Source organism: Python bivittatus, unplaced genomic scaffold, assembly GCF_059951505.1.
Source record: "Python bivittatus isolate LINGU-HERP-01145 unplaced genomic scaffold, Pbiv_v1 ctg000850_np1212, whole genome shotgun sequence".
NCBI lineage: Eukaryota > Metazoa > Chordata > Lepidosauria > Squamata > Pythonidae > Python > Python bivittatus.
In genome coordinates, this window is record NW_028277112.1 from 17,326,756 (window position 1) to 17,347,928 (window position 21,173).

Genomic DNA, 21,173 nt, shown 5'->3' on the forward strand with positions numbered 1-21,173 from the left:
CAGAATCTTTTTGGGCTCTAATTTAGTGTTATAGAGGGATACTAAATAGAAGGCTGTCCTCACACATTTAGAGTATGGAAAATGCAATCAGCTGTCCCATTTGCTATTGTGATGGTACCTAAATGTGTACATTATGGAACTACTTTACATATTTTTAGAAGGATACAAAATGAAGTGAGGGGGAGAAGATCAGTGGTTTTTCCATCATAATTCTAACAGCTATGGAAATTTGTATAACATTATAATTATAATATTAATATTTTATATAATATTATAAGATATTATAAGCTCTTTTTTGTAAGAAAAAAACTATTTCTCTAAAAAGAAAAAAGGATGCAAGACAGACAGACAGAGCCACCTACCAACAGCATGTGTAGAGCGTATGCTGGTATAAAAATATAAACAGCCATCTTTCAAAATGCAGTAGTGCTGAACCCACATATTCTTGGCTTTGTCTAGCTGGTGAAGGAGCCCCAGGCACTCGGGGTGTTTGATAGCAAGTGGTGGAAGGCTTGTGTTGTGCATGGTGACATCTTCCCACACATGGTTCTGTATGTTAACATTGGAAAAGAAATCACTTTTTCCCACTGGTACAGAAACTAATGTCACACAAACATCTCTAAATGTGTTTCAAAATAGAGTATTTAATTATTTGTTCAGTATGCAACAAATACCTCTCATTTTCTAGGGCTCATACTCTCATATCCAATTTGATTTCCTTCTATTAGAAGAACTTCTACTACATTTAACTCTTAAACATCATTACATTTGCTACAAATGACCATTTCATGACATCAAGAAACACTTCTTGAGAAATATACCTAATGATAGTGGAAATTTTGCTTAAGCAGTGAAATGAAGCTACTTTTTGATTCAACTGATAATTATTTGGTATGCTTCCTAAATATGGCCCTTAAGTGAGGCAACTGAAATGTAACACCAGAAGTTATTTTTTAGGCATCAACATTCACTCTGGAGTTTGCTTATAAATCAATTTCATGACATCTAAGTCTCTTGAAAACAAAATGGATATCATAAGCTCCTGTAGACCTCAGCTGATAAAGCAGACTCTAATCCATGACATTTTATTGTACAATAAGTTTTCTAGTCTTTAAAATGTCATAAGAGTTTGAGAAGTTTCTAAGGGGCAGCTCTATCATGGGCACAATTAGATGATTGAGCATCCAGTTGCAGATATTTCTAGTTGTCAGGAGTGAGCTGTGTCACACTGACTCCTCCTCCTCCTCCTCCTCCTCCTTATTATTATTATTATTATTATTATTATTATTATTATTATTATTATTCCAGGCAGAATATAAGTTGTAGGCCACTTGCTTTATTGTCTGAATCTGAGAAGAATGGGCAAACACATGATCTCAACACTTCTCAGAAAAAGCATAGCTTTTACTGGCATACTTAAGCTCTCACTGATTACTATATGAAATAAGAATGCATAAAAGGCTTAAAAACTAGTCCCAAACCCTTGAAACCACACCCAGATGTATACTGGTTGCTATCTTAAATAAAAACGAATAAAAGGTCATGGGGCAAAGGTAGTTTGCCTTGATGACTAAACAGCAAACCATTTCTATCCATCTTCCTCTCCTAAAAGAAATTTGGAATTTACAGTCTAATGTTAATGTGGTTGTTGCTCTACAAAATGCTAAGCAGTGTAGAAACAGATTTCTTTGCTCATCTGAAAACTTTAGAAACCTTCAATACTGAATGGACCCTAGATAGTCTTTTTCTTTTAGGTTAATTTCTTTCTCCTGGGAATTTGATGAGCCTGCAATGAGGCAATGAATTAATTTCAGAAATTTATTTATTTATTCAATTTATAGGCCATCCAACTTCCAAACATCTCTGGGCAGCTTATGAATATGAATATCTATCTATCTATCTATCTATCTATCTATCTATCTATCTATCTATCTATCTATCTATCTATCTATTATCTGACAGAAACAACCTGAAGAATAAAGTATTCAAACCAAAAACAAAACAAAGCAAAGCAAAATAAGGCAAAAGGCAAAAAGAGGCTCTATAATCACCCTGTGCGTTAGGCCTGGGAGAACAACCAGGTCTTCAATAGTTTCTTGAATGACATAAGGGTGGGAGCATACTAATGTCTGGAAGGAGATCATTCCAGAAGACAGGAGTTGCAACAACATCAATGTGTTTTCTGGGTCCCATGAGATGGCATTCTTTAATTGGTGGGACTGGAATGTGCCTACCCTGCTGGACTGCAAAAGATGGGCAGAGATGACTGAAGATAGGTAGTCCTTCAGAAAGCCATTACCTATGATTTAAAGGGCTTTAAAGGTGATAACCAGCAACTTGAATTGCACCCAGAAGCCAGCTGGTAAGGGTCACTCCCATCATTGCCTGTACTGCCCTATTCTGGACCAGCTGTAGGTTTTGGATGATCTTCAAGGACAGTCCCAAGTAGAATGCATTACAGTAATCCAATTGTGAGGTGACAAGGGCATTGAGTGACTAAAAGGCCTCTCAGTCCAGGAAAGGACACAACTGGTGCACTAGGTATAGCTATGCAAAGGCACTCTTGGCCATACCTTCCATCTGCTCGTTGAGCAGGAGCTAAGAATTTGAGAAGACCCCCCAGATTGCACACAAGTCTCAGATGGGGAAGTGAAACCCCATTGAAAGTCAGCAATGGAATATCTCTGCATCCAGGGACCAAATAGATATAGCCACTCTATAGTCTTGTCAATACTGAGTCTGAGTCTGCTCCTCCCAATCCACACGTGCATAGCCTCCAGGCCCTGGATAAGGACTCTGACTCCATTGCTTGGCCAGCCAGGGGTTGAGATTTACAACTGGATATCATCTGACCCAAGCAGATGACTCACCCAGCAGTTGCATGCAGATGTTAAACAGAATTGGTGAGAGTGTCAAACCCTGAGGCACCCCACAGGTGAGGAGGCATGAGCAGGATCTCTCCCCACCAATCAACATTAATTGAAACCAGACACAGAGAAAGGAAAAGAATCACTGTAAAAAGATGTCTTCCACCCCTAACTCCTGATGCTGGTCCAAAAGAATATAGTTATTGATAGTACTGAAAGTTGCAGAGAAATCAAGAAACATAAGGATGGATGTACCATCGCCATCCCACCTCCAACACAGGTCATCAACAAGTACTAAACCCTGGCCTGAAACCCAACTGAAATGGGTCCAAATAAGCTACATCCTCCAGGGTCCTAATAAGAGAAGTTTGGAGACTGGACAATAGTTGTCCAGGACTATTGGGTCCAGGGATGACTTCTTGAGGAAAGTGTGCACCACAACTTCTTCAAGACAAATGGAACAACCCCCTCATTCAAAGAAGTTGACACCATCACATAGACTCAGTCATAGATCACTTCCCAGATGACTTTAACTACAGGAGGGACCTGGATCTAACAAGCAGGTGTGCTGAGATAAGACACTGGAGAACTCTTTCCTGAAGAACAATTTCCCCAGGAGCACAAAATAAAACTCACTTCAGATAACCACACAAGGCTTTGCCTAGGCAGCTCAACTGGAATTGACCAGTTGGATTCCACTTCTGAGTGGATTTGAGCAACTTTATCTGTCAAAATAGCAAGAATATTCCTCACAGCAATCCTGCAGATGATCCTGTGGCCTCTCCCTCCCCAGTGGCAAGTGGGTTGCCCTAAAGAGTGCTGACAGGCAGCTACCAGCAAACACAATATGGGTGGAGAAGTAAGAACATTTTAACACCCTATCACCATGATGTAACCCCTAATGTGGGTCCCTACTCATGCTTGGTTGGATCCACTCTTCATCTTCCTCCAACAGGTGAGGTGTCTCTTCATATGCTTCATTTCCTGGAGCTCTCAGAAAAGCAAAAGGCATCCCGGGATTGGCACAGGGAAAGAGGCTGCATAGGGACAATCTGATCTAAGGCCCCAGCAACACACTCATTCCAGGCTCCAACCAGGGCCTCAGTGAAACAGCCCACCAGTGTCAGGTTCGGTCAGCACGGGGCTTCGGGGAAGCTCGTAGCCAGCGAACTCCACCGGCGGCAGCTAGCGAGGGAAAGAGGAACTGAAAGTGCCGCTAATTAATGGGCCACCTGCGCCCAGCCAAACAGGAAAACCGCAGCGGAAGCTTTTAACTATAAACTGATAACGGCGCGAGCCAACAATGAACGGGGCCGCAGGCAGCGAAACAAGATCGCGCGCAGCACAGAACCCGCGGGCTTGCACGTAACGGGGAGGGACCAACCCAAGCCGGGGGGGACTGCCCATCAAGGACAATGGACCCTGACCGAACCTGCCATCATGGACAATCAAGGGGGATTATTGGGGGGGCCAATAATCCGCAGCAGCAACGTGATCGCGGGGCGGGAAAAAAGTGCGGGAAGGGGGGAATATAACAAGTGATGCAATTGTACCAAGCCAGTCCTGGCTTTGCTTGTGACTACTACGTTACGCATGAGTAAACCTTCTTTGTGAACCACACGTGTCACGAGAGTTTCTCTGTCGAACGGGGCAAACCTCACATAAAGCCAGGACTCACATTGAGTGCTACCCGGTACACACCGAGGAGCGCTCACCTTTCTTTCCCTGCAGCCAAGACCGGAGAGGAATTGATTAACGGCACCAGGAGATGGCAAGCGATGGGGAAACCGTGTGCCAGCTGGGCTACCAGGAGCCCAGATCCGAAGGCGTGATGGCGGGACCAGTCCGGGGCGAATGGCGCACGGACACAGCCAAGAGGGCGCCAGAGGACGGGTGGTCGTTCGGCGGGGGCAGGAGCCCCAACGGGTCGCCAGCATGGGGGGTCGCGACGAGTAGTGACTCGGAACCCGAGGCCCGAGAGCGTGAGGAACGATTCACCCGACTGGAGGCCAAGATCGAGCAGCGGATGGATGCTGTCCAAGTGATGTTGCAGGCCATCTTCCGGCGGGGCAAGGCCCCAGGGGCAGAGTCGCAGGCGAAGAAGGAATCGGGCGATACCGGCAGCAGTGAGGATACGACCTCAAGAAACTGCACGGAGCCTAGACCAGAGGTTGCGCAGATGACTCCAGTCCCTAGCGTGAGGAAGAGGGGACCCACAACCACGGCCAGTTCGCGGGGCGCCAAGCGGGCGCTCAGCAGCGGGACGGAGCCAGAGGGCTTGACGGGACGTGCGGTTCCCGGGAGCAGCGGCGCAGGGTCCAGGAGCCAGGAGCCGGAGGAGAGGCTGGACGGGCTGGAGGGCGACCTCCAGCAGCAGACGACAGCTGTACCGGGCATGCGGGAGGCATGGAGTGGCGGACCCAGGGCCCCGGCTGGGGCAGCCGCAGAGGGCGGCGTGGAGACCAGGCTAGCAGAAGTGGTCAGCCTGACGGGGAGCGTGAAGGGGGGTCGGCGGCCAGCAGAAGCGCCCCGATTCAGGAGCTCAAGGAGCGAGCTCTCGGGGCGCCCCAAGCCACTAACCTATCTCCCTGTGCAGGACAGGCTCCACTCAGAGATCCAGGGGGGAGCACCCAGTAGGGACGACCTGGAGGCTCTAGTGAAGTGGAGCTGGCTGATGGAGACGGCGGGGGATGCCGGAGACCCGGGGAAGCGAGAGGCGCGAGCCCCGATACCAGCCACAGCGGACCAAAGTGAGGCGGCACCGGAGGCGAGGCGCAGGAGCCGACGGCAGAGGATCGAGGTTGGAAACGCCCGGCAGACTGCAGGGACCTGCTACCGGTGTGGAGGCAAGGGGCATCGGATGGTGCAGTGCCCCTCGAGGCAGGGGGTCTTGGCGAGCTGCACAAAGGACGGGGGCCGGCGATTCCCGGCTATAAGGGACCCCGACCGATCCTGGGAGGAGACAGCAGCTAGTGGAGCGGTGTGCAGCGGAGCCGGCTGGCTCACGAGGAAGCCCGGCTCTGCGAGGAGGGGAGAGCGAGCCAGCGGGAGGCGATGGCCGGCGACGCTGAGGCGCACCCCAGAGCAGCCAACGGAGTGGCAGCATGAGGAAGGGCGGGACAGAAGAAGCTACTCGCCCATGAGGATCAGGGTCCACCTCAAGGGGGTGAGATCAGAAGCAGAGGCGAAAGTCGATGCCTTGCTGGATTCGGGATGCACCCACTGCCTGATCCACCCGGTACTGGCATCCGCGCTGGGGCTCAGCGTGAGGAGACTCAGGAAGCCCCTCGCACTCAGCCAGTTGGATGGATCGACGGCAGGGGGGGAACCGGCGCAGTATCGCACTGAGCCAGTCGGTTTGACAGTGGGGACAAGCCGGGAGGAGCTAGGCTTAGTAGTTGCCCCGGGGGCCGGCCATGCACTAGTGCTGGGGCTGGCATGGCTTACGCGCCAGAACCCGCACATCGATTGGGTGGCCAAGACGGTGCGGTTCGGCGGCACCACCGAGCAGACGGGGTCGAGCTGCGGAGGTGGCACGAGAACAGGGGGCCCCACAGAACCCGGCGAGGTGGCGGCTGGGCGACGGCGAGCCGAGGGCCGGCGAGCTGCGGCAGCGGCGGCAATAGAGCCCGGGAAACCAACTGCACACGCGGCGAGGGCGGCGCCGAGGGAGACCGGCAGAGGAGCCGAGGCGGCAAGCGCACGAGAGAGCGTGGCAGCAGAGACGGTGCGATTCGACGGCACCACCGGGGAAGCCAGGTCGAGCCGCGGAGGCGGCGCAGGAGCTGAGGACCCCACGGAGCTAGGCGAGGTGGCGACTGCGCGATGGAGAGCCGAGGGCCGGCAAGCCGCAGCAGCGACAGCAGTGGGGCCCGGGCGACCAACCGCACGTCAGGCGAATACGAGGACGGCGCCGAGGGCGACCAACAAACGAGAGGGGTCGGAGACCGCCGAGGTGGCGGTGGCATCAACGACGAAGGGCCCCGCAGCAACGCAGGGGTCGGCTACAGCAGAGACAGTGGCAGCGGGACCCGAGGGCCCCGTGGCAAAGCAGGCGGCGATCACACTGGCATCAAGAGCGGGGGCAGGAGCGGCGCCGGGAGCCGACTGGTCCGCGCCAAGCGTGAGTGAAGCAACCGGCGATAGACCGGGACCTGGCCGCGGCCAGGGGAACCTGGAAGGTTGTAGGACACTGAGGGAGCCGCCGCTCGAATCCAGGGACCCAACAAGGACGACCCAGCTGGAGGCGAAAGGCGGAGCCCAACCCCCAAGGGAGAAGCAGGGGAAGGGAGCCGAGCCGGAGCTGAGGCGGCGCTGTGCAGAGGCGAGCGAGGGAGACCCCTGGTTGGTAAACAACAAGGACTCCCTGAAGAAATAAGGGACCTGCTGGGAGCACAAGGGGAGGCTCTACGTTCCAGAAGCTTGCCAGGTGGATGTGCTCCGGAGAGGGCACACCGAGGACACTACGGGACACTGTGGGTTTGTTAGGACTTTCCACCTCCTGCGTGAACAGTTCTGGTGGCCGTCTCTCCGGAGGGATACGAGGGAGTACGTGGCCAGCTGCTCGACGTGCGCAACGGCGAAGGAAGGGAAGGAGGGGAAGGAGAACCTTCGGGACCCATCCTATAAGTGACTTAGCCAAGGAAAGGCACACCGTTATGGCAGATGGGGGGGCAACACCCTAGTAGCCCAATTAAGAGGGGGACTTGTCTTCAGGGGGGCGGTATGTCAGGTTCGGTCAGCACGGGGCTTCGGGGAAGCTCGTAGCCAGCGAACTCCACCGGCGGCAGCTAGCGAGGGAAAGAGGAACTGAAAGTGCCGCTAATTAATGGGCCACCTGCGCCCAGCCAAACAGGAAAACCGCAGCGGAAGCTTTTAACTATAAACTGATAACGGCGCGAGCCAACAATGAACGGGGCCGCAGGCAGCGAAACAAGATCGCGCGCAGCACAGAACCCGCGGGCTTGCACGTAACGGGGAGGGACCAACCCAAGCCGGGGGGGACTGCCCATCAAGGACAATGGACCCTGACCGAACCTGCCATCATGGACAATCAAGGGGGATTATTGGGGGGGCCAATAATCCGCAGCAGCAACGTGATCGCGGGGCGGGAAAAAAGTGCGGGAAGGGGGGAATATAACAAGTGATGCAATTGTACCAAGCCAGTCCTGGCTTTGCTTGTGACTACTACGTTACGCATGAGTAAACCTTCTTTGTGAACCACACGTGTCACGAGAGTTTCTCTGTCGAACGGGGCAAACCTCACAACCAGAACCTCAGGAAAAAGCCCAAACTCCCTCTGGAACCCTACTGTATCAGTTGCCTGGGATGGGCCATTCTAATAGGCCTTTTCCCCTTGCAGAGTGGGTGGCACCAGTGAGCAAAAAGGCAATCAGAAAGTGATCTGACCTTGAAAATGGACTGATGATTATGTTCTCCAAAACCAAATCACATTTCAATGGCCCCAAAACAAAAGCCAGGTCTAGTGTGCAACCCTCAGTACACTTGGGTAGGCCCATGTTGGCCTGAAGGCCATGAACTTCTGAGCCACCACAGACTCAATGTCACTGGGTGGTAAATTGAAATTTCTAAGAACTGCAAGGCTCAGCATCTCAATCACTAATCCAGCAACAGGAATCATCAGCTCAGGGAGAGAAGATACTGTGCAACGGGAGAATGGTACAATAGCAACAGTCTCTTCTGTTCCCTAGAATCCAACTTCAGCCAGAGAGCCTCTCACCTGGTTATCTGCAGAAAGTCTTCTGTTGGCCCACTCAGGTTTCAATGATACAAGCCAGGTCAGTTGCCCCATCCATTCAATAGCCACAGCTGTAGCCCAGGGCCACCAAGGAATTGATAAACTGGCCCCAAGGGAGATCCTGTGCGACATTGGTATTGCTCTCAGACGGTAAGCCTGGCATCTCCAAAAGTGGTCCACACCCAGGATCCTTCCATATCTCCCTCTGCCTATCATGGCCCTGATGTTTCAGAGATCTTTTGTAACCTCTATATCAAACAATACATTTACTTTTAATATTACTTAAAAAAAAAACATATTACCTGATGAATGGGATGTGCAGCTTTCTCCATGGCATCTACCCACCTTTGGGAAAAAAAAATACAGAAAAGTATAGTTTTGCCTGGAAGAAAAGAATTATGCATTGACTAGCAGCAATTGCAAGACCTATGCAAGAAAAGTATTGTAGCCTCGTGAGCTGCATACATTCAATATTTCTTCTTCTACTTGTCTAGTCCAAAGAATGTGTTGATAACTGACTGGAATCCCTAGTTCATTCTCTGAGCTGTGTGTTTAGCAGAATGTATGTGTGCAAGTGAGCCAGTTTGGCATAGTTGTTAAAGGCATCAAGCTAAAAATAGGGAGACCATGAGTTCTAGCTCCCCCTTAGGCACAAAGCCAGCTGAGTGACCTTGGGCCAGTCACTCTCTCTCAACCCTAGGAAGCAGGCAATAGCAAACCACTTCTAAAAATGTTGCCTAGAAAACTGCAGGGACTAGTCCAAGAAGTCACCAGGGGTCAACACTGACTCAAAGACATTAAAAAAGAAAAGAAAAGAACCCAATGTGTGCAAGTAGACTGGTAGCTCCAGATGTGAAAGGACAAATATGTTTTATTAAGAAACTTGCTTTGAGGTAAAGCTTGAATCCTTATTGTGAGGGAGGGGGAGGAGGAGGAGGAGGTATTTTGTTCTCCCACTAGGAAGTAGGCTGAAGAAAGTGCCTAAAAGTATAAAGTATCAGTCTTCAATCAGAGAAAAGCAGAATATAGGCAGTCCTCATTTAGCAACTGCCTCATTTAGCGACTGTTTGCAGTTATGGCAGTGATGAAAAAGCAACTTCATGACTAATCCTCACATTTACAACCTTTGCAGGTCTGTAAAGCAAAAGAAAGCTGAAGTAAGATCATAAGCACAGGTGCGATTTCACTTAGTGGCAACTTCACTTAATGACCAAGTTGCTGGTCCCAATTATGGTTGCTAAATGAGGACTACCTGTAGAAACAGAGAGAAATGAAAGGAACACCCATCCCTTGCTATTATCTTGATTGCTAATGCCACTAGAGGCCAGTAACAGAGATGATGGTTCTGGAGTTGCATATATATAACAGACACAGAGGAAACACATTAAAGGGAGTTCTGGCGTACAGCTTGTCTATGAATAGACATGGAATAGAATAGAGGAAAGTGTTATCTTTTCCCTCTTCTGCTTCTGAACTTTTCATATATATCTTGTTGGTCATGTGAAAAACAGAATCCTGGACCAGATATAACTCTGATCTGATCCAATAGAACTGAAAAAAGAGAAATGACTCCAGACAAAAGAAAAAAACTACTGGTAATAACAGAATGCTAACAGACATATTCTTGAGAGAGAGAGAGAGAGAGAGAGAGAGAACTGTAATTAAATCTTAGTACCATATGTTTGTTCTCCCTCCTTTCCATAAAAGGCTGATGCATATTCCTGCCACTGAGCTTAATAAATGCAATACAAAAACAAAAAACAAGCCAAAAACCAAAAACCCACAGAAAAAGAAACAAATGTAGTGAGTGGAGGATGTACCTCTTCATCTCTTGGACTGATGTAGCACAGAAATAGAAAACTCTGTTTCCAGTCTGAGGAACACATTTAAATGCAAAAGGCTTGCCCAGGCTATTATCCAGGCCAATTTCAGCACCTTGGACCTTTGTTACTTCCAGTGGCCTGCCTTTTCCTTCATCCTACAACAAAATTAACAAGTTCAAACTTAAAGAGTGCTTATGACCCAAGTTTAATTGCCATAGGATGAAAGGCAAAGTCTTTATTATGTAGCAAGACTTGTTTATCTAACCCTAATTTAGACAAATTGTGGAACTCTTATGATTCTGTCTAATGTTCTTACACCTCCTTGGATATCTCAATATTTGATATTTTCTGATAGCACAGCTTGGAAAGAGGAGGCATAGAATGACCAATTTTTCTGCCCACATTTCTCCACTTCCATCATCAGCACCATGATAGTATTTGTAAAGTTTACTGAATATGGTGGATGACAGTGGACTATATAATGTTGCCTTGTATCCAAAAATCTTATTAATATTTTCAGCCTAGTTGGATAATATTAATTTGATTTTCTAACTGGCAGGTTATTGCAAGATTTTGCAATAAAATCTTGTAAATTTATTTGTAAATGATAAAATTACCAATCATGCTTCCCAATTAAAGTCAGAAAAGTAGAGTTTAAATGAGAAACTAGTCCAATATGGAGTTCAAATTGAATTTGAGAGACATAGGATTTAAATCTGATAGTGATATCAGATCCTGCCTTCCCCACCCCCATTAAGCAAACCAATTTGTTACAATTGAATTCAACAAGACTGATTAGGAAAAAAAATCCCTTCAAAAAGTTACACACGTTCTGTTTGGATGAACAATCAATATTTCTTTCTCAACCTGGTCATTTTTCTTGTTTGTTAATCAATATTAAGCTATAAATATTTTAACCATAGAAATAGCAGGAACTAACATAAGTAAAAATCTTTGTATCAAGTATAGTTTTTACCATGGAGAGAAAGAGAGGAATCTCAAACTGAATAATGTTATAGTCAGTGTTCATAACATTTTCTATAAACAGTCTCACTATTTGGGTTAAGATAACTTAAAATTATGACTTGGTTGCATGCCAGCAAACCGTCTTTTATTTAGGATTGAAAAAGAAGCCACTGTCTCAAGAACCTGTTGCATCAGTATAATGAAAATGAATTTAACCTTATGAAGCTGAGCTTTGATCTGATACAAAATAGAGGTGTACATCTGAAACTAAAACTATAGGATGGGTTCCTGACTATGGTTAGCATAAATTAGACCATAGCCTTGGTGCAGGGCATTTGGAGTAGACTGAGACACATCCTAGCTCAGTTATTTGGGCAGAGTTTGATGCTGTTGATCTCAAAGAAGTGGACAGAGTTCTTGGAGCTGTAAGTTTGGCCATCTCAGTGTTATATCCTTGTCTCTTCAAGCTAGCAAATGCTGACTGGTGGGTCCAGGTAGCAGTGAGTGCATCCTTAAGAGAGAGGCAGTTCTGCCATCCTTTAAGGAGACAGTGGCTTGCTCTCTCCTTGAGAAGCATTCCTAGACCCAATTGTTTTGGACAAAATTTTAGGGAAGGTTGTTGAGAAGGTGATTGCCTCGCAGCTTCAGAGAGTCCTGTATGAAACAAATTAGCTGGACCCCTTCCAATTAGGTTTCAGGACAGGGTATGGGATTGAAACAGCATTGGTTGCACTTGTGGATGATCCCTGCAGGGAGCAGGATGGGGATAGTGTGTCCATCCTAGCTCTGTTTGATATCGCAGCAGTCTTTGATACCATCAACCATGGTATCCTTCTGGATCAGCTTCAGGAATTAGGAATTGGGGGTACTGTGTTATGCGGCTTCTCCTCCTTCCTCTGGATTTGGTCCCAGTCAGTGTTAATGGTGGGGGTGTGGGGAGAGATCTGCCTCACAGCTCCTCTTGTGTGGGGTGCCTCAGAGCTCAACTGTCTTCCTACTCCTGTTTAACATCTACATGAAGCCACTTGGGTGAGGTCATTCAACAGCATGGGGTGCAGTATCATCAATACACTGATGATACGCAGCTCTATATCTCTGTCCCTGGCCAATCAAGTGATGCTGTGCAGGTTCTTTCTCAGTGCATGGAGGCTGTGGGATCTGGATGGGGAAGAAAAGGATTCAGTTCAACCACAGCAGGATGAAGCGGCTTTGGATTTTAGGGCCTCATGGATCTGGTGATTTCCTGCCTTAATTCTACTTCAGGCAGTACCAGTGCACAATTTGTGGGTCCTTGAAGAGCAGGTGACAGCTCTAGCCAGGAGAGCTTTTGCACAGCTCTGTGTTGTGTACCAGTTGTGCCCCTTCCTGGATCAGAAAGCTCTGCACATGGTCACTCATGCTGTGGTCACCTTCTAAGTGGATTACTGCAATGCACTGTATATAGTTCTGACCTTGAAAAACATTCAGAAGCTTCAGTTGGTCCAGAATGCAGCTTCATGGGCAATTCTGGGTGTGTCTCATTATGCCCATGTTCTGCTCCATGAACTGCCCTGGCTCCCAGTTTGCTTCCAGGTACAATTCAAGATGCTGGTTATTACTTATAAAGCTCTACATGGCATGAAGCCAGAATATTTATATGTTTTGGGCTTTTTTTTAGTTGTAAGAAAATAATATTTCTTTTTTGAAAATATTGTATCTGGGTTGTATAAATCAAGACAACTATTTAATGGCAGCAAAGCATTAGAATTTTATGTATTTTTTTTTAGTAACATTCTCCTCTAGGGGTTCTGTAAGACTAAACTGCAGATCAAGATTCATTGATCAAACAATATAATATATATTTAACAAATACTGTGAAAATGGTAATGATAGTCATAATATTTCACATTTTATTAATACAGAATAAAATTTCAGTACAATGTGTATGCTTTATTTTATTGAACGTTACTTTATTGCATTGTTCCCACTCAATTTTCAGTCCACAATTCCTTCAAACCATTTGAAAATTGGCCATATGGTCATGTTCAATACTGTACTTTTTGAATGCTCAGTGCGTGCTCATCACCATAAGCCAATCAGTGTTTCTTTCGGCTGACTGATAGAAGGATGAGAAATCATCATTCAATTAATGCCCCACCCTCAAGCTACTCCAGCTCTTAACAAAAATATGTTGACATTGCTATTTTAAACTGGTGACATTGCATAAATACATAGATTTAGAGATGCTGCTGGAACAATGCAAATATACCCTTTAGAAGGGCTTTTACTCTGGTTTACTCTGGTTTAATCTTACTTATTACTCATGGCAAATATGGTAGGTTACTTGTGTGTGTGTGTGTATACACACACACACACACACATATATATACTTATATACATATATGTATGTGTATACATACATATAACATGTGCAAAAAGTGTCCAGTTGTAAAATGCACACTTTCAGATTTTGATGAAGTTTCTTATAAGTTATTGAATTTGATGTACATCTTCCCTATGTAAGAACTAAAGAGCTAATCTTTTGTTAAAAACATTGAAGTTGCTACAGAGTTTCTCAGAAAGCAGTTCAGTTAACTTTTAGGTGTTTATACACACAGACACACAGACATACAAACAACTCTTATGGTTAATTCTAGCCAGATTACTGTGGTTTCTGGAGGCATTTTACTTGTCTGTTACTGTATTTATCTAAAATAAAGAATAAAACTGGACAGCTGTGATTTCATCAATATGAACAGTTTTGTTTTATGCTTGCACAATATGTTTCCCCTTTTTCTAAGATTCCAAAAGTAGCACATTTTTAGTATATTGCTATGAACAAAGGATTTTATTTGCATAGAACTGCATTTACAATCCCAATGAAGCTGGTTCTTTTAAAAAAAGAAAAGTAGCAAAAGATGTTTTATTCTATTTGCTGAAACCAAAATGTAAATCAACCATGAAATAAGAGTAATGGCCAATAACTTAGAAGAGGGATGAAAGCAGCAGCAAAGCTTCTATTTTAAATGCCAGTGGTCTCCAGTTTAATCCTTTACATCTCCAGGTAGGATGAAAAGACACTTGTCTGAAATCCTGAAGAATAACAAGTCCTATTTACAAAACTGGAGTATTTGCCATCTTATAATGTAGGGTCCTGATTCATATGGAAACCATCCAAACTTGCAACCCAAACACCATGTCTTATTTCCTATGAACAGAAGTCAGTTTGATCTGAATGATGCCAACAAGAGTTGGGGAAGTGCTTTATCAGACCACTTATACAGGGAGTCATCCCTTTTTTTTATAACATTGGAACAGAGATTCTGCTGGTCAACTTCTAGGCAATTGAAAGTTAAAGGAGCCAATTATTTAATTGTGATATTAAAGCAGTTTTGTATTTTCTGTGAGATGACAAAATCAAGGGAGATGAAGACACTAAAATGTCCCTAAGCATCACCTTGTTAGAGAATAGAATCCCCTGAGATTAGTATGAGTTACATTTGAGTAAACATTCTCAGGATTGCACTGTAAATGACTGTAAAGGAAATTCAAAGTGCTGACTGAAAGTACAATTGCTTAGAAACAAAGTATATGAAGGGGGATTGCTGATTGTGAGGCAGTCAGATGCAGCCTCCCCAACCTGGATGCTCTCTGGAAGTTTAGACTCTAGTTCTCAGAATTCTCAGTAATGGCTACATTAGCTGAGTTATTCTGGGAGTTGAAGGCCTTAGATCTGGTAGATCCCCAAGATGAGAAAGCCAGATCAAATGGCAAAATAGAGGAGGAAGGATTACAGCAGCAGGTTCCATTTCTAATATCTATCCAGTCTGGATGAAAACATCTTTGTGCAGAGATCAGGAAGTGTGATTTGATCTAGCTTTTCCATGAAAGTTCACTTGGGGATCCTGTTATTGGGAAACAAAGTGTTAAAAGAACACTTTGCCAGACTACTTGGGCCAGATTTTAATTCAGCAGGGAAAAATCAAAGACTGTTTCAGTTTAATTTATCTAAACTAAACTAAACTAAACTAAACTAAACTAAACTAAACTAAACTAAACTAAACTAAACTAAACTAAACTAAACTAAAAACTCTGCTTCCAACATAACATTTGCTATATAGAGATAATTTCTCCATATGTCATCTGTATGCTGTGATTCATCTTGTAACAATTATTACTACATGCGGTGTGAAGTGATCTCAGCAGAATTTGTTTGCCTCAAGAAGTGAAGAATGCAGAAATGCAGGTGATTCATGGTGGAATTCTTGGTGTTCCTTTTCCATATTTCTAAACATGTCTAAATGTTCAGAAAATCTGTGTGAGGCGAGAGAAAGTGGCCTTTTGCTTAGCCCTCATGAATAAGCTATATATGCAGACATAGGCATCTATTATAAACTACAATGATTAAAACATGAAATGTGCATCATGACATAACAGTGCCCACTCCTTTGGGATAGAAGATAGTTTATTTAATACTTGTAATGCTTCTGAGCTTCTAGTGCTCAGGACTTGAAATGGTTGGGGCCTACGCCCTGTGGGAAAGAAGTGGCATTCCAATCAATTTGTTTGCTTTCTGAGTCAAACATTCAAAATTGACATTGTGGTTTATACCAATAAAGAAAACAAATAATTTTATAATAAGAGAAAGACAAAGGATGCAGAAAAAAGAAAGGAAGGAAGGAAGGAAGGAAGGAAGGAAGGAAGGGTGGGTGGGTGGATCATGGCACCTGGAGACTGCATTGTGACTTACAGTTTTGGGGATGAGAGCCTAGATAGGCCCTGAGAGGTTAATTAGCAAATCTATTGACAAGCTGTGACCATTTCAGAAGCTCTGCAGATGAAATAGATTGTAGGATGCTTGTAAAGAATGGATGTCTCTCTGCCTGTGGTGGATAAAGCTCTTTGTCAGACTGTAATGCAAATTTACATTGTACCTCTTGGAGCAACAGCGTGGACCAAAATCTATTTATAGTTAAGCCTTTTTTAGGAAAAGCACTTAGCAATGAATATAGAGGCTTGAAGGAAGAAGAGCTTGAATGGAATAATGTGAAAGGATTATACACAATAAAGCAGTATTATCTCTTCTGGTTTCCAATGAACATGAAAAATAATAAAAAAAGGTTTGCATTGCATTGCTAATTTATTCCGCAAGATACTGAAATAGCACATGAAATATATTAGAATTGGCCAATGTTCCCTGATTCCCCTGTAATTTACTCTCCAGATGTTTTCACTGACAATTCTCACCAGCAGAGACACCATGTTGGCTGCGGATGCTTGATACTAAATGTTATATACATAAAAGATTTTGGAACACTGGCCTAAAACTTGTTTGAATGGTTGAAATGTTTTGTTAATGCTTTGTAAATGTTTTTTCCATGCTTGCTCAACAAAAAATGACTGGCAGCTTTCAAGTCTGATAGACCAATCCCTCAGTTTCTCTCCTCATTCAGTTAAGCATGAATCAAGTCAACAAAACAATTGCTTGATGAAAGTAAGCAGCCAAGGGATTCACTTCTCTCTCATCTACTTGGATATGTGGATACTAATCTAAAAGTGATGGGTTTATGTATATGTGGAAGAGAAGGCTAGAGAAACTTCTAGAAGCAGCCAACTCCTGCTAAAGTATGAACAGCACAATAGACTGAAATAAGATTATGTATGTAATGGTGAGAAATGTAAGGTTCTGTATTTAGGCAAGAAAAACCAGATGTGCAAGTACAAGATAGAAGCAGTAGTACTTACAAGAAGGATCTGGGTGTCTTGGTAAACAACAGATTAAGCATGAGCTACTAATGTGCGCAACTGCCAAAAGAGCCAGCAGTTTTGGGCTGCATCAATAAAGGTATAGTGTCAAGATTATGGGAAGTGATAATTCTGCTTTATGTTGTGCTGATCAGACCGCATCTGAAACATTGTGTCCAGTTCTGATCACTACAATACAAAAAGGATGCCAAGGAATAAAAGTGACTTTGACTGAGCAAGGATAAGAACTCATGATCAAGCCTATCACTGTGATGATAAGAATGATAAAGTATTCATACTTTTTTTTTGTCTTAACCACGCCAGTGAGTTTCCATCCAGAGACCCTGTTTAGGATCACTAGATCTCTACTGAGGAGGGATAGTGAGAAGATCATGGTCTGCTTGCTGTGACTTGTTTGTGCAATATTTTGCAATAAAGCAGAAATGCAAACTTCTCTTAAAAATAGTAAAGATTTATGTATTTACCTTTAGGAGGTAATCTCAGATGGAAAGCAGAATAGAAAACATATATTACAATTTTGAGCCAAAGAAACTATTTTTTCTCCTTATTCATATTTCATCTGACAGCTAAATAGCTGAGGTTATAAAGGCTAAAGTACAAAAGGAATGTATACTTTCAGGAAAAGCTAAAAGCAACAGAAAGCTTTTTTGGCACTGTTAGTATTGCAAGGAAGGAAAAAAGAAGGCATGGATCTGGTCCTAGGAGAAGATGACAGGATAGTACCAGGTGACAGGGAGCAGGCAGAACTCTATACTGCCTAGTTTACTTTGGTCTTCTCCCAAATGGGAACTGTGTACAAATGGATTTCAGCAGAACAGTTGACTAACCAAAGGAATGTAAAGGGATGGTTAGAGATGGCTTGGTTACTATGAATGAGGTTAAATGTTCACAATCAGAACAGTTACATCCAAGAGTCTTGAAGGAACCTGCAGATGTCATCTTGGAGTGCCTTTCCATGACCTTTGAGAAATTATGGAGGATAGGCATAGTGCCAGAGGACTGGAGAAAGACAAATGTTGTTGCTATCTTAAAAAACAAAAACAAAAACACGGGGTCGGGGGAGAGAGGAACTGGGTAACTACAGTCTGGTCAGCTTGATGCAGACACTTGCCTTAATTCTGGACAGATGATCAAGCATTAAGTCAGTGAGCCTTCAGAAGAGACTGCAATGCTTGAAAGGAGCCAGAATAGGTTTATCAAGAAAAAAAATCATATGAAACCAACCTGATCTTTTTTTCAACAGACTGACCAATTTAGTTGAATGTATGGCTGTACTATACCTAGACTTCACCAAAGCATTCAGGGAATTCTCCTGCAGAGAAAATGACAAAATATGGGGTGGATTATACTATCATTAGCCAGCTGAATAATCATACCCAACAAGAACAAGTCAGGACATGGCTATCAAACATTAAAAACACCTGCCAGGTTATCCCACCTCTTTTACATGGACGATCTGAAGCTGTATGGAAAAACACCATCTGAAATGGAATCACTGCTCGACACTGTCCAAATATACAGCCAAGATATTACAATAGAGTTTGGACTGGACAAATGTGCCATCCTTACCATCAACAAGGGAAAAATAGTGAAAACTGAAGGAATCAAGATGCCCAATGGAAATAACATCAAGAAATACCTGGGCATCCTTCACGCTGACAACATTAAGCACACTGAAGTCAAGAAGAAGATTAGTAGCGAATACATCAGAAGAATGAAAAAGTTCTTAAAGTCCAAACTCAGTGGCAGAAATACCACCAAGGTGATTAACACCTGAGCAATTCCAGTCATTAGATGTACAGCTGGAATAGTGGACTGGACTCAAGCTGAACTAAAAGTCCTGGATAGGAAGACCAGAAAAATAATGACAATGAACCATGCCCTTCATCCACGCAGCAACGTTGACCGACTCTATTTACCAAAGAACATAGGTAGGCATGGAATGTTACAAATAAACCAGACAGTTGAAAAAAGAAAAAGGGCATTGGAAGAATATCTGCAGGACAGTGAAGAAGATGCACTGAAGCTAGTACACCATGAAGGCTTACTGAACACCAAAGAGACCAAACTGGCCTATAAGAAAGACCAAATGAAGAATAGAAAAGAGACACGGTAATACAAAGTATTACATGGCCAGTACACACACACAAACTAGCAGGCAAAGCAGATTGCAACAAGACCTGGCAATGGCTAAGAGCAAGAAAGTTGAAAAAAGAGACAGAAGAGCTAATTCTGGTTGCACTTGACCAAGCCTTAAGAACAAATGCATACAAAGCCAGAATTGAGAAGACAGCAACAGACAGCAAATGCTACCTCTGCAAGCTGAAGCTGAAGAAACAGTGGACCACTTAATTAGCTGCTGCAAGAAGATCACACATACTGACTACAAGCAATGGCAATACAATGTAGCAACAATGGTGCCTTGGAATACCTGCAAGAAATACCGTTTGCCTGAAAGCAAGAACTGGTGGGACCACAAAACAGACAAAGTAATAGAAAACGAAGAAGGTAAAGTGCTCTTGGACTTTAGAATTCAAACAGACAAGCACCTGCCACACAACACCCCAGACTTAACAATTGTTGATAAGAAAGACAAAAAAGCCTGGATAGTGGACATTGCAATACCTGGGGACAGCAGAATAGAAGACAAAGCACTGGAGAAAATCACAAAATATAAAGACCTGCAAATAGAAATAGAACAACTATGGCACAAGAAAGCAAAGAAAGTTCCACTAGTAATAGGCACCTTGGGTACAATCCCAAAACATCTGGAGTACCACTTGAAGACCATCAGCATTGACAAAATCACCATCAGTCAATTGCAAAAATGTAAGCTTTTTTGGAACAGCTTACATCCTGCAATGATACCTTTAACCTCATCAAACAACAACATCTGCCTATCCCAGGTCCTTGGGAAGGACTCAATAGGTGGATAAAAATGCCAAATCCAGTCTAAACATCTGGCTGACTGTGCAACCAATAATAATAATGGTACAGCAATAGCTCCATGAGCACCTAGATGGAAGTGTTCAATGTATTGCAGAGTTCCATTGGAGGGCCAGTGCTATTTGGCATATTTATAAATGACCTGGATGATGAATTCGAAAATGTGATTATTAAATTTGCAGATGATATAAAGATAGTAAGGATAGCAAACACCCTAGAGGATTATATCAAGATTAAGGAGGATTGTGGCAACCCAGTACAATGGGAGGAACCAGCAAGGTGACTTGCAATGTGAACAAATGCAAAGGCCTACATTTGGATAGAAAAATGTCAGTGACAGGATTGGAGTAGGGAGGAACCATACTGGAGTAGCGAATTCCTGTCCTGGGAATAGATATCTAACATTCCTTTCAACCCCTATATTCTATGATATAATTGTAGTTTTAACCATTTTGTTTTCAAGAGGATATTTGCAAGAACAAGCAATCTTGCTTAAATAGCAAGGTCCGACTACAAGGTAATCAGTATCCTGATTATGAGTTCCTCCTACTTTCTCCAGATAGGAACAGATAGCAGACCCACCAATTTTCTGCTGCTGCAACCTTTTCCCCTAGGAGTTGATGGTTGTCTGGGATTATAAATTCTAATACTTATAGTGGGAAATGATTGTATTTTCATCAATGGAAAGTCTTCCCAGCACAGTGAAACATATTTTTAAACCTTTAGAACTGTTTTGTCAAAATAAGTCTAGATCTTGCAAATTTAATAGAACATTTTATTAATGTTTTCTAATTGAGGATTCTTACTATATTGGGTACTTTTGTTAATTATCAACCATTGACCCAATTTCAGTAACAGTTAAAATTACTTTTTATGTAATATTAATCTAACGTTGACAGTGAAGATATCAAAGTAGTGGATGGCTCCAGCCTTTCAGATCAACTATCAGCAGTAAAGGAACAAGGAGTCAAGAAATATGCTGCAGACTAGAACTTGGCAGAGCAACCATGAAGGCCTTGGAAAAGATATTCAAATGGTGTAATGTGTCTACACCTACAAAGATCAGAA

General features: G+C 43.9%; 2 protein-coding genes across 18 annotated transcripts in view; one reads left to right on the forward strand and one right to left on the reverse strand.

The window, feature by feature from the left end:
- MACIR (macrophage immunometabolism regulator) overlaps positions 1–21,173 on the forward strand; it is a 146,698-nt gene that overhangs the window by 62,601 nt on the left and 62,924 nt on the right. For 2 of the 17 annotated variants that reach the window (XM_088130206.1, XM_088130207.1), the window contains exons 3-4: positions 1,963–5,346; positions 5,464–8,852. The exons of the other annotated variants lie outside the window; for them this stretch is intronic. In XM_088130206.1, the coding sequence (XP_087986332.1) occupies positions 4,636–5,346; positions 5,464–7,245 (2,493 nt within the window). In that variant the 5' untranslated portion in view covers positions 1,963–4,635 and the 3' untranslated portion in view covers positions 7,246–8,852. Of the gene's footprint in view, positions 1–1,962; positions 5,347–5,463; positions 8,853–21,173 lie in introns of those variants that run through there. 17 annotated transcript variants of the gene reach the window in all.
- LOC112540842 (uncharacterized) overlaps positions 1–21,173 on the reverse strand; it is a 58,483-nt gene that overhangs the window by 7,529 nt on the left and 29,781 nt on the right. The window contains exons 7-9 of the mRNA XM_088130205.1: positions 10,446–10,603; positions 8,928–8,970; positions 363–549 (exon numbers count right to left, since the gene is read on the reverse strand). Coding sequence (XP_087986331.1) covers positions 363–549; positions 8,928–8,970; positions 10,446–10,603 — 388 coding nt within the window. The remainder of the gene's footprint in view (positions 1–362; positions 550–8,927; positions 8,971–10,445; positions 10,604–21,173) is intronic.